The sequence below is a fragment of the Colias eurytheme genome, chromosome 6 (assembly GCF_061535395.1).
Source record: "Colias eurytheme isolate Ceu_HAF_F1 chromosome 6, ilColEury1 Martin Lab GWU primary, whole genome shotgun sequence".
Lineage (NCBI taxonomy): Eukaryota > Metazoa > Arthropoda > Insecta > Lepidoptera > Pieridae > Colias > Colias eurytheme.
This window is the reverse complement of record NC_142985.1, coordinates 2,425,380-2,441,669: the sequence shown is the minus strand read 5'-3', so window position 1 is coordinate 2,441,669 and position 16,290 is coordinate 2,425,380. Positions and strand designations below refer to the sequence as shown.

The 16,290-nt window shown below is 34.1% G+C and overlaps 3 protein-coding genes across 3 annotated transcripts in view; 1 reads left to right on the top strand and 2 right to left on the bottom strand.

Moving 5' to 3' along the window:
- The window catches only part of Sdc (Syndecan), a 278,055-nt gene that overhangs the window by 173,333 nt on the left and 88,432 nt on the right, over nt 1-16,290 (top strand). The window lies entirely within an intron of this gene.
- On the bottom strand, nt 342-4,562 carry LOC149907502 (lipase 3-like). The gene is made up of 5 exons (XM_090103337.1): nt 4,476-4,562; nt 3,928-4,123; nt 3,206-3,579; nt 2,781-2,924; nt 342-733 (listed from the first exon to the last, which is right to left on the bottom strand). Exons 1-5 carry the CDS (start codon nt 4,560-4,562, stop codon nt 356-358), a joined length of 1,179 nt encoding a protein of 392 aa, XP_089959463.1. The 3' UTR covers nt 342-355.
- LOC149907501 (lipase 1-like) lies at nt 8,111-12,066 on the bottom strand. Its single transcript, XM_090103340.1, has 5 exons — nt 11,891-12,066; nt 10,297-10,498; nt 9,286-9,663; nt 8,676-8,830; nt 8,111-8,490 (listed from the first exon to the last, which is right to left on the bottom strand). The coding sequence occupies exons 1-5, from the start codon at nt 11,981-11,983 to the stop codon at nt 8,116-8,118; spliced, it is 1,203 nt and encodes a 400-aa protein (XP_089959466.1). The 5' UTR covers nt 11,984-12,066; the 3' UTR covers nt 8,111-8,115.

The window sequence follows — 16,290 nt, the reverse complement described above, 5'->3', positions numbered from 1 at the left end:
GATCTGAATACTTTGTATTTTTGTGTGATTAGTCAGCCTTATCGTAGTTTTCTTCGGGAAAATTACAAGTGAATTGTATGGAAGTTTTTGTATCGTCTGCTTAAATGGAAGTGGATCTCGTTATCTTTGTGTGTAGTTTGAATTAGCCTAGTGGCCATTATTTGTTAGAGTATACTTTAATCGTATAATTAATATTATTTTGGCTTAGTAGTATATAATTAATGTTATTTTGGTTTAGTTAAACTTCCTTTATACTTCACGACAGATATATAAAATAGGTATTCATTATCTATTATTTTGTAGGCTTATAGAAAGTGACAGAAAATAATAAAGACAAGATAGCAGTATCAAATGTTTATCTAACAAAGGCGGATAAGCTGTTAACGATATAATCAACCACGAGTTCTTTAGCGTCGTCAGCGGTAACAAAGTCTGTGTGTGTGAAGGTTTCTCTCGGGATTCTTCTAACTGAAGCATTCGGGATAACAGCAGCCATCTCCAGAACGTCCTGTTCATCCAGGAGCATATCATTGACTGTGTAATGCATAGTAATGTCGACGGTTATTTTTGAGAGGTCGTATTCTGGGGGGGTTATTGACCCGTATTTGGATAGGTTTCTGATGAGACCGTAGCTCCAGCGACGGAACTTCTTATCACGGATGTTTTGGCCATAGTGCGCGAACTGCTTCAACGCCGATCCGGGCAAGAGCTCGCTTGGGTTCAGGATATCTTTCTGGAATGGTGGGTAAATGTTAATGACGATGTGGATATAAATTTTATGGTAAAGACGTCATAGGAGACTCAATGTCTTGTACCATAATCTTATATATAAAAATGAATCGCAAAATGTGTTGGTAAGCGCATAACTCGAGAACGGCTGAACCGATTTCGATAATTCTTTTTTTATTATATTTCTTGAAGTACGAGGATGGTTTTTACGTAGAGAAAACGTAAATATGCACCACGGGCGAAGCCGGGGCAGACCGCTAGTTGCTCATAAAAACATTAAATAAACAAATAAATTACTAAAAATACGTTTAAATTCAAACTGTGTCAATTCAAACAAATTCAAAAATGACTTTTGAAAAGATCAACGATGATAGTAATTATATGATTGCGTAAAAAATTTCAAATCAATGATATACAGGGTGTACCAAAAAGTAGTGATGAACGGAAGCTGAGAGGTAGAGGACCTAGAGGGCTATCCGAATAACCCCCATGTATGTTATGCGATTTTTCGTATTTTCGGAGTTATGACGTTTTTTTCAATTTTTCACCTATCGCCGAGTACGATGATATTTTCACTCATGCTGACGTCAATGATTGCGGAAAATGCTTGATTTTTTTTGTGTGCTAAGCTGAAAGATAGGCCAATTCAGTATGGTAACATTTACTATCGTTAGATCTTGGAATGGAATAAAAAAAAGAATTAAATGGCAAGAAAGATAAAATTACCCAGTATGTTCACCACTTCAAGGGCCCGTAAAAAAATAAAATCACATAAAAAAAGTTTTCTGTTTGACTTTTAAAAACTTGCTCTATCTATCAGATAGCTACCCTGAAAATTTCATTTTATTATTCAGAAGGCTTCAATCGAAAAATTTAAATCTAAATGTGGTAAGTGCAAAAATTGAATTAACATGATGATCATTAAAACCAACAAATAGGTGTTTAATTACCAGAAATTCTTAAAATAACCCCGCTGTTGCTCAATGCAAGTGCGACATCACTGTAAAAAGTTGTCTTTTAAATGTCTGAATGCCCTTTTATCATTTTAATGGTTTCTTCTGCTACTATGAATTTCCGGGTTATTTCGTCCAAATTGTGGCATTCTCTCAAGTAGCCGAGGTCTTTTTAGTATTCCCATTGAAACAAATCAATGGGGTTTAGGTCGAGGGACCGTAGAGGCCAGGCTTTAAGGCAGGCGTCACCGGCGCATGCGCAGGCTGCAACGACCAATCCATCTTTCAGGGTATCTTTGCCCTTTAGCCTGGCCTGCACGGTCCCCGGACATAAACCCTATTGATTTTTTTTCGTGGGGATACTACAAAGACGAGAGACTGCCACAATTTGGACGAAATAACCCGGAAATTCATAGTAGCAGACGAAACCATTAAAAATGATAAAAGAGCATTCAGACATTTAAAAGACAACTTTTTACGGTGATGTCGCACTTGCATTGAGCAACGGCGGGGTTATTTTAAAAATTTCTGGTAATTAAACACCTATTTATTGGTTTTAATGATCATCATGTTAATTCAATTTATGCACTTACCACATTTAGATTTAAATTTTTCGATTGAAGCCTTCTGAATAATAAAATGAAATTTTCAGGGTAGCTATCTGATAGATAGAGCAAGTTTTTAAAAGTCAAACGGAAAACTTTTTTTATGTGATTTTATTTTTTAACGAGCCCTTGAAGTGGTGAACATACTGGGTAATTTTATCTTTCTTGCCATTTAATTCTTTTTTTATTCCATTCAAAGATCTAACGATAATAAATGTTACCATACTGAATTGGCCTATCTTTCAGCTTAGCACACAAAAAAAAATCAAGCATCTTCCGCAATCATTAACGTCAGCATGAGTGATAATATCATCGTACTCGGCGATAGGTGAAAAATTGAAAAAAACGTCATAACTCCGAAAATACGAAAAATCGCATAACATACATGGGGGTTATTCGGATAGCCCTCTAGGTCCTCTACCTCTCAGCTTCCGTTCATCACTACTTTTTGGTACACCCTGTATAGTAATATTATTTACATCAGTTTACTCACAATAATATCGTCCAGTGATGATCTTGAACAGACTCCTCCATCGTCCTCGGTGGAGGCACAGGCGTTGAGTGTTTGCAGTTCAGTGATTTGATTGCCCCAGTTAGGCCCTAGGACCTCTACAAATCCTAGAGAAACTCCGAGCGACTGCAATGTTCATACAAATACTTGTTATTATGTTTGTACAGGATTAACAAGAATAAATCGAACTGTTTTTTTAGAAATATTGATCAAATCTTAAATATAACTTCCATGATAATAAATAACTTCTGAAATACACACAATAAAAGGATTTCGACGACGCTTTTAAGATTAATAATTTTGACATAGAACTAAATATAAAGCACTCATCAAATGGATGCTATAAATAACATCAAAGTTCCGTTTCAAGGAGAGTATTACGTGGGTTTCATAAAACTTATACTTACATAAAGCAAATCAGTACTTATGGCTGCTATTCTTAATTCACTGCTAGGGAAGTGATTTTGATAGCCGACTCCTGCGAGCAAATGAGCTGATGAGATTTTTTCATTGTATTCTGGCCTCATAGAGTTAAGGATCAGGAAGACGGTTCCTCCCTGCGAATGTCCGACGTAGTGAACCTGTTTCTCTCCTGTCTTCTCTAAAATATAGTCAATCATGGCGGGAAGGTCAATCATTCCGATTTCCTCGAAAGTGAAGTCGAAGAATTCAAACTTTTCCTTTTCATCGTCGGGGTTCAGTTTGATGTGGCGACGTGAATTGGCCACGCCTCTCGCGTTACCCAACCATACGTCAGCACCTTCTTCTACGAGATTGTAAGCTGTGGAAATATTGCGTCTTTAGTTCCTTTGAATCTCCATCGCAATTCTATTGTCACTTGTTTTTTAAACATTCTATTGATTTAAGTATATATCGTCACTTCACTTCGTATTTAACATTTTTATATTATATCTTGAATCATATGAGATTTGAAATTTGATGAGACAAGTATCATTGTTAATATCTTGCAGTATTTTGGTTATTATCAATGCTACTTGACATCACAAAGATATCCAAGATAAGATTGCAATGAGATTGTAGAAATAAGATAATGAGGATTGTCTTCATTCTGAAATTACATTGCCGTCCGCAGACAAATGTGTTTTTATGTGTAAATAAGTTTGCTTACCGAGACTGTCTGGTCCCAAAGAGATGTATGCAGCGGCAGAGTCTGATAGACCATGCATAAGAAGCACTGGTGGTCTAACGATTGCATCTTTACCCTTTTTTCCATATGGTATCCTGATTAATTCCAGGATATAACCATCTTCGGTCACGACATCATGAGTTTCTACTGGGTATCCTTCTTCAATGATTTTTTCATGCTGAAATTTTAAAGACGGTAAGGTGAATATGATGATTTCATTTTTATTGTGTGACATTTATAAAAAAACTCAAGATGGTTTTTATTATTATGTCTAAAGATTACTTGAGAGTTTTTATTTGTCCATTTTCCATATATTATCATTTAAAGGAACAAAAAATTAACAAATTCGTTGAAATTTTAGTAAAATATTTATAAAATATATCATTCCAACTATATAGTAATATTATTCCATTTAATTGTATAGGATTTTTGTTTAAACACATGGATTGATTTGAGCAAAGCTTTAAGATAATACATTTTCTCTCCAAATAAAGCCGTTTGTGCATCTAACAAAACTAAATAAGACTTACAATGTTGTACAATTTGTTGGAGCCTACATCAGTGGGCAGAGCCTGTATGGTCACCACAAGGCAAGCTATCGACAGTATCCCCAGCATGTCTGTATGATTAGTGACAACGTTTCCTCAAAAACAATCCCTTTTAAGTCCACCCAACTGATATGGTATCTTGACAATATTAGAGTTCATGACGCGTGGTTCATTCCCTTATCAATCTTCTAATTTGTGCATTAATTGGCTGAGTTTTGCACGTTGCTTGATTATTATGGAGATACCATCTATCCTTATATTGTAAAGCCTGAAAGTCTGTTTGTTTGTGTGACCTGATGGCAGGAAATCTTAGGTTCCAAATGGAAAATATTTTGGTTTACATTTGTCGACGATGGCAAGGGGTGGTTATAAGGCAGTAAACTATATAACATGCTATGACCACAGCAAATCAAGTATATCTATAATATACCATACCATACGAAAAATATTAAATCAAACGCTAAACACGTATCGCATGTGATTCAATTTGATACACCGATACATTATAATCTGAACTATACGAACATATTATGTTCTACTCGAGCGAATCCGAGGACTAAAACTAGTGTTAACATTTTTCTCACAGGAAAACTAGACAGTGCGTCAGCTGATTATACAATAATGACATTATCAACCAAAACAATAAATTGATTGGATGGAATCAGTTCATTTTTGATATCATGAATGCAATATCCTTTTGATCTTGCATTAATGTCTGATTGTTTAGTGACAAGTAAGAAAATTGATTGGTCAAGACAATCATTTATTTGATTAGGTACGTTGTTATAAAGATTGTACGCGTTAAAGATTTGCGACTTATTTTACGAACACCAATAGAATTAAATTACAATTGTAAAAGCAATTTACTTTCTTTTTGTTGTTAACAGTAATAACGTCGTTTCTAGCTTTTTCGTATCCAACATCTTTTTGTATTTATCGTGTTATCGTTACAACATAGGCCCTGTAATCAAATGTTATAAAAGAAAATGTCGCCTTATATCAGCGTATGGAAAAGCTTTTATACCTATAGGTAAAAAATTTTCTATTCCGAAAAACGTATAAGTATAATAGATTTAAAACATTCCATACCTTAACGATCGTCACTGAATTTTAGTTTTTTGGTTGGTTATTTTTAATTGAATTCTTCTAATCCACCACCTTTGCTAAGTGCTGGTTGATAGACGTCACATGTCGTTATTTGCTTTGTCCCTGTGTCGATTTTGTCACGTATTTTCCTCAATAGGTTTCTTTCTAAACTATCTAATCCTCAATCAATAATCATTATTTTATTTCCTGATTCACTTTTGCATTATTTTATTCATTTATTTTTGCATGTATGAAAACCAGTGGTACCTGGTGTTGTGACCGAAATGGGACCTCTATTTTTGACGTTACTAAACAAGTGTTGAGTAATTAGAAACGAATTATAATGAATGTAGCATTATAATTCATTTCTAAACAAATGTATCAAGCCAGGAAGAAACAGTAGATACTTTCCTAATGTTTCAAATTATTAATACGAAATAATGAACCAATTGCAAAAAATCACCTCCATTGTATTGGTATGAATGCAATATCAAGCTAAACCGAACATTAATCGAGGGCATGTGTTCTCACATTTGTTACATTACTCATAATCATCAATGAAACAAAAGCAATCTATTAATCAGGAAAGTTCGTTCGTATTTCATAACATGTGATAAAAATGTTAACAATATCCCTTGACCATAAACTCTGATATCTTTACCGATACACGATATAAAAACAGTAGCCTTATAACATTATATATGGGCTGTAAATTAGAAATGCCAAAGTCGATATCCTCACGTTTGATGATAATTTATTAGTTAATAAATCGATTAAGTCCAGGACTCAAAAAGTCGTAAACTTGGATTTTAAATTTGAATCGCAATCACGTTATCAGCCCTCCTAGTCAAGTGGCTTTCTGTTAGCGTAGCGTTCAATAGAATAGACTACGAATGTATGAGATTGACGTAAGCTATAGATACGTTTATCTACAATAGTCGTAGTCTATTCTATTGAACGCTACGCTAACAGAAAGCCACTTGACTAGGGGGGCTGGGGGCCAGATAGCGTGTAGTGTTAGAAGCTTGGCTCTACATGAGATCTGATAACTTTTTGACAGTGCGAGTCATATGGGCTCGTCTTGGCAACATTTTACATGAAAATGTTTTTGGTGGGATGTTTTATTCGGTTTTATTTGCTTCATCTGTATATTAGTAAGTAACCGATTCACGATACAAAATTTTCACCCACTTTTACATGATTCCCATAGTTTTATATATTTAAGGGTAACTAACTATTTCTGTGTTTTAGATCGATTTAAAAGGCTAAATAAGAGTATCGATTTTAAAAGAAAATTCAAAATGTGTATTCGTTTTACATATTTTATAAAATCAAATGCACTGAATTTAATCAGTAGGTAGCGCCTTTTTTTATCTCCAAATTATTGATTTTTAATTTTCGGGATTAAGAGTAATTCAAGTGTAATTGGATTAATTAATATCAAGTGGATTAAAAAATATAATAGGTCATGAAATTGATCGCGTATTTATTATTAGGTCTTAAATTGACCTAAATTGGATATTTGTAGAAATATAATGCGTGTGTTTTATTTATAAAGCTGAAGATTTTTTTGTGTCTGAATCCACTAATCTAAGGAGCACTATCACAGTTCGACTTGAAAGACAAGTAATGTGTTTTGCGATTAGCTAAAAACATCAACCAAAAGCCAGTCAATCAAAAGTTACAGCCGCTTAGCACAGATAAAGCAAAAAATGCAAAAGCATACTATATTGAAAGTTATAACATACTAGCTTTCCGCCTGCGGCTTCGCCCGCGTCTTCAAAGAAAAACCCGCATAGTGCCCGTTCCCGTGGGATTTCCTGGATAAAACCTAGCCTATGTTGCTCAGTGAAGATGCAGCTTTCTAATGGTGAAAGAATTTTTGAAATCGGTCCAGTAGTTCATAATTACAAACCTTTCATTGTATAGACAATAAAAAAAAAATTCTCCATACTGAATTCCCTTCCTAATCCTCTCGGTTCAGCATTGTTTTCACAATAAAATTAGGCTATCTGCTTCTACCAAGTTTAATATCCTACTACTGTTATAATGTAGAATGTAATGTGGTGTAAATTACTTTATTACGCAAAATACGATCAGAACGAAAATTTACTTTTCTTTTCCTAATATTTGTTTTCCTAGACGTCAAACATTCGACGTCAATCAAAGCCATCAAAGCATAATAAAGTCGCATATTAACTAGGATTAGGATAATAACTGATAAGAATTTGAAAGACTGATAAACAAGGCGTAGTTGCGCGGATCCGGGTTGAACAGTTAGTTATTAATAGAGATAAGCATATCACTAAAATAATCTGATACAGACTTTAGTATGTATCTATATTAATGTTGATGAAAGAGGGATAAACGTAATGAGAACATTTGAATTTGCAAACCTTGCAATATAGGTACAATAAAAAAGCGTTAGTGGTAAAAATATCACATTTAATAACAGAAAACAGATCTATCTAGCTAGTCATAAATAAAAAAGTGTATATGCTGCTGAAATAATTTAATCCTGTTCATGCATCTTAACCTAAACCCTCCTCACAAGATCGTCGACGATGAAGTCTGTGACTAATTCCCTAGAATCAGCGGACATTACGAAGTCAGTGTGAGAGAAGCTTCGTCTGGCAACCCTGCGCACTTTACAGTTGGGCATGTGCCTTGCCATCGCCAGGACGTCTCTCTCGTGCAGCAGATTGTCTCCCACAGTGTAGTGCATGATTGTGTCCACGTTTATGTTCCTAAGGTTGTAGTCGGGAGGTGTTATCCTTCCGTACCTAATCAAGTTCTCCAAAATGCCATAGTCCCAGCTTCTGAAGCGCTTGTCTCTGATGTTTTGGCCGAAGTGTCCGTATTGTTTGAGAGCAGCTCCGGCTACCATTTCCTTACCGCGAGAGAGCTCATCCTGAAAGTAGAAAATTGTTTTTTTAACGTCACCAATAATAGGTTATAGGACTTTTGACAATATGGCAGTTTTTAAGTACGCTCATGTTACGCATAAAACAGTACGTTCATTAATGAGCAATATTTAAAAAAATATAATGGAATTAGGATGACAATTAAATTTATTAAAAAAGGTATTATATTTACCAAGGCATTTTCTATGGCTGCAATCAAGTTTTCAAGTATTAATGAAATAAGACCACGTGATTGATATTCTTGCACCTTCTCTTTAATTTCTTCAATGTCTTCGCTAAAGCTGAACTTGCCTGGTCCTAATAATTCCACAACACCCACCAGACGGGCTAAACTCTGAAAAGAAATAGGTTAATTAATATTTTATTACGACAGCATACATATTGCAAACTATTGTAACCAGTATAATATATTGTTTTCAATGAACATTTTTATTTACTCTCTTCATCATGGGCTTTCACAATTGTTTTGTGTTATTCCGGTTGATTGATTGAACAATCAATAATTACGAAATTGTCACACATCGTAACAATATCGAATAAATATTTTTATTGTTCCCATTGCGTTTCGAATTTTATTGTGTGTTGCATGTGTTAATATGAAGTAGTTATGCAAAAATATGGGCAAATCAAGTAGATTGATAAAAATGTCGACAGTGGGAACTGTAGATTCTTTGATTGACCTATTTATATGTTGTGATATTTTCATAAATGAAGTTAACTTGTTTAGTCATCGCAAGGAATTTGTTTGATAAGCCTTAATAAACAGTAGATGTCACACCAACTTACATAGATCTTATCAACGTCATCAGCAGCCTTGGTCAATATCTTGCTGGGGAAGTGATTTTGGTATCCAACACCAGCCAAAAGGTGAGCAGAGATGAACTTATTGTTATATTCGGGTTTCCTCGAATTTAAGATGAGGAACACAGTGCCGCCTTGGGAGTGGCCGACGTAGTGGAGTTTTTGTTGATTCGTAAAGTTGAGAACGAAGTCGATCATAGTGGGCAAGTCAATCAAAGCGATCTCTTCGAAAGTGAAGTCCCAGAAGGAACGTTTGGAGAAGAGACCATCAGGGTCGAGGGAAACGTGGCGGCGGGATTGCTCGACGCCTCTCGCGTTACCGATCCAAACGTCGAAACCGACATTAGCGAGGACATAAGCTGCAAAGAAAACAGAGTTTATTATGAGTATGTAAAGCTATAAACACAATAATAACTAAACCGTTTATAAGATAATAAACAGAGTAAAGAACGCAGGCTATAAAGAAAACATGGAAGTTCATTTGTATAGAAATTAATGTTTATCAGACAATAAACTAAGAAGGGTTCGACAATCTGATTGGACTTTAGCGCCTTTCTTTTATCGTTGCACAAGGAAGGATAATAAAAAAGATAGCTAATTATTTTAATCAGCGACGAATGATATAACAATAATATGCAATAATCTAATATCTAGTATGTTTTTGGATTCATTTCCCGCAGACATTTTCAAGAAGACGGTCAATTCAAACTCTGCTGAATGTTATTATTAAAAATAGCTATACCACGATTTTGCCTATGTCTTACATGACGTTAAGTAGCCTAGATACGTAGTCTTCATCCATAAGTAACTCTTCAGCTTTATATTGGGTATTAAAATTAAAATCAATGGGCATTGATTATATCTAACACTAAAATTAAAAAAGTCGGGCTTGATGTACGAGATAGAGAGAGAATATGTTGTGAGATTCGCAAATCAAATTAATTCTTAAAGCTTTTATTTTGCATATAGATAAATATCCAAAGGGCACGTACCAATACTGTTTTCAGGACCAATTCCAATATACGAGTTAGCAGATCCCTGCAGGCCGTGCATCAAGAAAACAACGGGCCTGCCGCGGAAATTGTTGAAGTCATTCCTTCCACGTGGAATCCTGTTTATTTGTAGAATGTATCCATCTTCCGTGGTGACGTCATAGTATTCGGAGGGATAGCCGTCCCTTAATATTCTTTCGTGCTGGAATTAAGGCACTGATTAAAAAAGACGTGTGGCACTCGGGGACTGCCGCGGTAAAGCTATTGCATGCTATGCCTTCAAGCCACACCTCCGCGCCCGTCGGAGTGGGGAGCGTGAGGTTTTTCGTTACTAAATTTCTGGATTCGGTCCCCGCGCTCAAGGCCCGTGATAGAAGCTATGCAATAGCTTAATAAATTTCTTGCTCGTTTATGTAATTAGTCGAGGTCCGTACTCGATGACTTTTTAAAATGCGGGGAAAACTAAAGAATAACATGTAGTAGTAGGTATGCAAAATGTGCTTTATTTTATTCTCAGTATAACTTTTATGTAGTTGAAATAATGAATATATATTGGCTACTGAATATATTTTTGATAATAATTTTAAATTAATTTGATTATTATATCAACATTGCAAATAGTATTCAACGGTGATAGCGAATCAGATAAGCTTTATCCGTTAATTACCGGCAGTGATTTGTTACATTTAATTTCAACTTATTTAAAACATTTATTCTATATTAAAATTTAATTTTTGGTGGAAATTCATTCATGAATTACGTAGATAATATTTATTTAGTAGAAGTTATATTATCACATAGATAATTGTAGCTAATACATTTATCGTTTTCGTGTAATTCCACAAAACCATATTTTTGAGGATTTAAAACTAATCGTAATTTCCTTATTGTTAGGCAGAATGGACCGCCTCCTTGGTACAGTGATTGATGCATGAGCGTAGAACCGAGGGGTCCTGGATTCGATTCCCGGTGGAGACGAAGAAAAAAAATTTCTCTGTCTGGCAGGACACAGAAGGCTGATCATCTACTTGTCCCTAATGAAAATCGATCAGTGAAACAGATGTATGGATAATGCATCTGCCCCTTACCCCACTAGGAGACACGGGACTTCACTTTTTCACTTAAGAACGGATGATACTGGAAGAGACATTACAATACGTGGTATAAGAGAATTGAATGCAAATTTATTAAAAAGTTAAAATAGTATGTGGTTAACGGAAATATGTAAAGCAATCACAATTTTGGTTCTTTTGACATTTAATTGAGTTATCCGGGCAATTCCTCGTAGTCCAGTAATAGCGCTATCCAGGGACATATCTTAGGACACGATTATATGGTTTCCTCTTTGGATCTACTAAGTCTAATTAACTATTTGTGCCCCATCGTGGCACCCGTATTAATTTGAGAAAAACCATTTGTAATAATATCACATTTAGAAGCTACTTTATATTATGCTAACGTCACTTCGTACTTACTTCCATACTGAAAGTACAATCCTAAACAAAACAATTTTCCAATCCGAGCTGTTCCTGACATCAGCGCGTTCAAACAAACAAACCTTAACTCATTAGTATAGATACGCATAGATACTTACAGTAGTGATCCCGCCGCGTCTGCCCGCCTCCTCAGAGGTCGAGGCGTGGACACACAATACAAGAACCAACAATGCAGCTAAACCACGGACCATAATTTTTTTACGTTTGTCGCCTCTCCCTAATACGTTATGTTTTTATAAAAAACCCTTATCTTAATCCGAAACTAATTTAAAGATCGCAAGATTTATCATTACGTTCGTGTTTTGTTCGTTAGTAATTATATTTTAATACCTAATCAGTGATTTTTGTGTGTAACTGATTACATGAACCGTTGAAAGTCACGGTCGTTTACTAGTGTTGGGTTTGAACGTGGTATCTATTTAATTTGATACGCAAATTTGTTTATCTTTACGTTTTGTTGTCCTCATGTGTGTTATCGTTTTCTAATACGTCCTGGCTTAAGGCTTGTGATATTGTTTCATTCAAAATTTTAGTTGAAATATAGGTCCAAAATATTGTACAGACTGTTTACGATTTATTTATTTAAAGTCAGTTGAGTAAAAAATTACGGTATAGCTTTTAACTTTTGCAAAAAGACAATGTTTCGTTTTTTTCGTTCTTTTCATTGGCTAAAATTGTATTTGCTGATAGATACAATCATTAAACTAATTTACGATTAAATCTTTATGTTGGCCCTAGCTAGGTTTGGGCCAACATAAAGATAGAAGTTTAGATACCTACTATTGATATCTTTACTCAAACAATAATATTCTCATCTTTATACAAATTCTGAATTTGTTAATTTGTAGTTTGTGCATTACGTTCCTACGAATCTAAAATATGTTCCTTCCTGTATTCTTACCCAGGTAGGTATGACATTATTTAGAATATCATAACTTCTACAAACGCTGAGACAGCTATTTCTTTCTAAGAAAGGCAGCTATTCAATTATAAAGAAAATCTAGTATTTTTTTTCTATAACACGCCTCATATTTTTTTTTAATTTTGTCAACATTGTTCTATTCGTTTATATCAATGAAACATGATAGATAGGTGTTCTTCACGTGTTCCCTTCTTATAATCTGAGTATATCCTGTCAATGTTTCCAAATTTATTTATTGTACCTAAAAGATTTAGATAATAGCAAAAACATAGGCAATAAAACAATTAATATTAATTATTATTTTTAAACTAAGCTCTATTGTTTTTGTTATTTAAAATATTATAGCGAACTATTTTACGATATAGATAGGATTAGATAAAACGAACAAAATTTAATTAGATAAAACAGAAGTTGTTTCCACATCATTATTTAATAATAAGATATCGTAATTATATAACGGCGAGAAAAGAATATAATTTCTTGTATATAAAAGACGATTGTGGCTAATGTGAACTCATAATTTAAAACTATACATACGAAAGCAATCCTGTCCGCCATTTTCTTTTTGATTTTTAATAGGTAACTAACTCTATGTCTAAATTATGTTTTTGTGCGAATACAAGACTTGAACAGTGAATAAGAGGACGGAAAATTGTATACGAAATGAAAACTATAAATATACGTATAGTAAGGACGCAATTGTTTTAGCCAAAAATATCAAAACTTATATTTTAATGGTCATATGTTTACAATTAAATACTCAAATCACTAACACAATTTAACCCGCTTCTCTCACATAAAATGGCCCAATAATTCGTAAGTGTTATTAAAGCCTAGAATCCTCTCAATTGTGAGGAAAATCACTCCCATTGATGCAACGATATCGGACAATTCGTGATTGCGTTAATCGTGACGTCACTCATTAGCTTTGACATCGCTACAATTATTAAATAATAAGTTGTTTGCTTTTTGGGATTAAATAATTACGATAATACTATAAGATGACTAGCCGATTGATATTTTATATCCGATAAGGATTATATATACGATTGTTTACAAATTTAAAACAAAGTATATTTCTCAACAAAATTAAATAAAAAATCCTCCATTATTGCAGACTTGAGTTTATAATGATAGTAGAATTTTGTTTTTCCAGAGTAATCTTTGGTATTATTTATCTTTTATTTTAATCAGTTCACTAGTTACTACATGACATGTAATTTTATAGTATACTAGCTGTGCCCGCGACTTCGTCCGCGTGGAATAGTGACTGCATAGTAGGTAGTTACTACTTAACTTTTATTGAATAAACACGTACTACCATAAATAATTAAACGAACTGTTAGTAAAATTTATTACTAAACTGAGCTAAAAAATAAAAATAAATTCCTTCCTTGTATGGATGTTTTTGACAATATATATAACCGTTTCTACGAAAAATCTATTTTTTCATTCGTTGATCTCAAAAATAAAAATTCCAATCACCAGAACGACAGGAAATTTTAATAATTTATTTTTAATTGTGTTTTGCACAATTTTGTTAAATTACGACTGGATGAAAATTGCGTTTTGACGTTTGTCTCAGCGCTCAGATCTTTCCTGTCTCACGCCGTAGTAACTAAACCGTTTAGACCGTGCAATAAAAATTAAATAAAAAAAAACTCAACGCAACGAAGAAAAGTGCATAGAAAAAGGAAAAAATGTTGTGTGGTTTTATGAAACCACGGTAAAAGTGAAACTTAGGCACAAAATTATCGTATTTGTACGATAATGACTCCGAACACTGCTTTATACCTACTCGGCAGCCGACCGTCACGTGACATGCGCTACACAGACCAAAAAGTTTGAGACGATGCATAAAAGTTTCACTAATTTTACAAACTTCCCGAAGATCTTTAAAAATAAAAACCATTTTAAATATTTATAAAATTAAAAAAACAAAGTCAACGGGGCTGCCATACCATCATTATCATATCATACATATACAATTATATTTTTTTATAATGGTACTTAATTTTACGTACGTCGTCGTTAAGTCCCGTTACGTCGGGAAGTTTGTAAAATTATTATTTATTCCTTTTCCTTCGTTGCGTTGGGTTTTTCTTTTTAATTTTTAAATTTTTAACTTCGGTTTCTTATTTTCATGTGATATTTTCAAGTGAGACCTACCTCTACCTCCATATTACATTCCTACATCATATTGATATCTATAAGTTTGTTGCTCCTTGACATCTTTTAAGTTGGGCCGTAACCGTGCACAAATTGTAATGGATCACAGTGGCAAAAGAAGTGGTATCTTTAGGAAAAAAAATTGCCAAGAGCCAGGCCTATGTGGCTTTGAGTAGAGTTCAAAATTTCCAGGGTGTGGCTATCCTCTCGCTCCCATATCCCCCTCTTCTTTCACAGACTTTCAACCCTTCTCTTTCCACACCTAGTAAATGGCAGAACCGATTTTGATGTAAACCATATTATCTAATTATACCTATATGTACACGTCATATCCTGTCGTTTGATGCTCCATTTGGTTTATTTATCTAACCACTGTCACCCCTAAATGTAATAAACGGATGAACCGATTTCGATAAAACACGTTGCTCTTTTATATTTTGATATGCCGCTTGAGTATATTATTTGACCACATTCGATTATTGTTCATTCCCACTTTCACCGCTGTAATCTAATAAATGGATAAACCGAATTGGATAAAAATATAATTAATATTTTTTCCCACATTCCCACTTTTACCTCTATATACCTAGGTATAATAAATGGATGAAACGATTTTGATACACTTTATCTAAGAACCAGCGTCGGAAAATATGCTGCCTAACACGCATCTAATTCGTATTACCTGTTAGCGAGCTACGGTGGCACAAACAGACAAACATAGCGGTCAAACACTTATCACCCATCTTTTTGATGGTTAAAAATGGTTAAAAGGGGTTAAAAATATAATACGACATAATTTAAAGGACATTTTATGTATAAAATTTACCTAGAAGTAAGCATAATTCTAATTTGACCCCTTCCCCCCCTACTACCTCAGCTTACCCCCCCACCCTTGGGGACTTTCGATATGATCACCTGGACATTTATAAGGAATAATTACTGTAGCGTATAACAGCTAACTTACGTTTTATCGTACACTGTATAGTGTACAATAGAATGCCTTTGCAAATGTTCGCCGTGAATACTTAAGGCCGTGTACGCGGTCCGTGCGCTGTTTGGCTCAAATATGTGATTTTTCAAACCAGATTGTCCATGAACCACTTATCTTACAAACATATGAATTACTAATAATTTTAGGAAATTTTATTGTCTATGTAGTTAATTAAGAGTTTTTTTCAATAAATACAGTATTTCTGAATACCATCAAGATAACTGAGCCGATGATTACTTGATTTCACTTTTAGTGTCAATTTCGAAGCTAAAAATATCTGAAATTGCTGACAGATCTAACACACAATTATTTTTAACTAACTGCAAAAATCCTTATTAAAATAGTTAGTTAAAAGATTTTTTTATTTTGGACTCCTAACTTACGAAATTAAAATCCGAACAATGTGAATTTTTTTA

Coding starts and splice junctions, on each gene's coding strand:
- LOC149907502 (XM_090103337.1), bottom strand. CDS start 4,562: ATGCTGGGGATACTGTCGATAGCTTGCCTTGTGGTGACCATACAGGCT. Junction 4,124..4,475: donor CCAACAAATTGTACAACATT/GTAAGTCTTATT, acceptor TTAAAATTTCAG/CATGAAAAAATCATTGAAGA. Junction 2,925..3,205: donor TAAGTACTGATTTGCTTTAT/GTAAGTATAAGT, acceptor TGAACATTGCAG/TCGCTCGGAGTTTCTCTAGG.
- LOC149907501 (XM_090103340.1), bottom strand. CDS start 11,983: ATGGTCCGTGGTTTAGCTGCATTGTTGGTTCTTGTATTGTGTGTCCAC. Junction 10,499..11,890: donor GACGCGGCGGGATCACTACT/GTAAGTATCTAT, acceptor CCTTAATTCCAG/CACGAAAGAATATTAAGGGA. Junction 9,664..10,296: donor TGGTCCTGAAAACAGTATTG/GTACGTGCCCTT, acceptor TTTTCTTTGCAG/CTTATGTCCTCGCTAATGTC.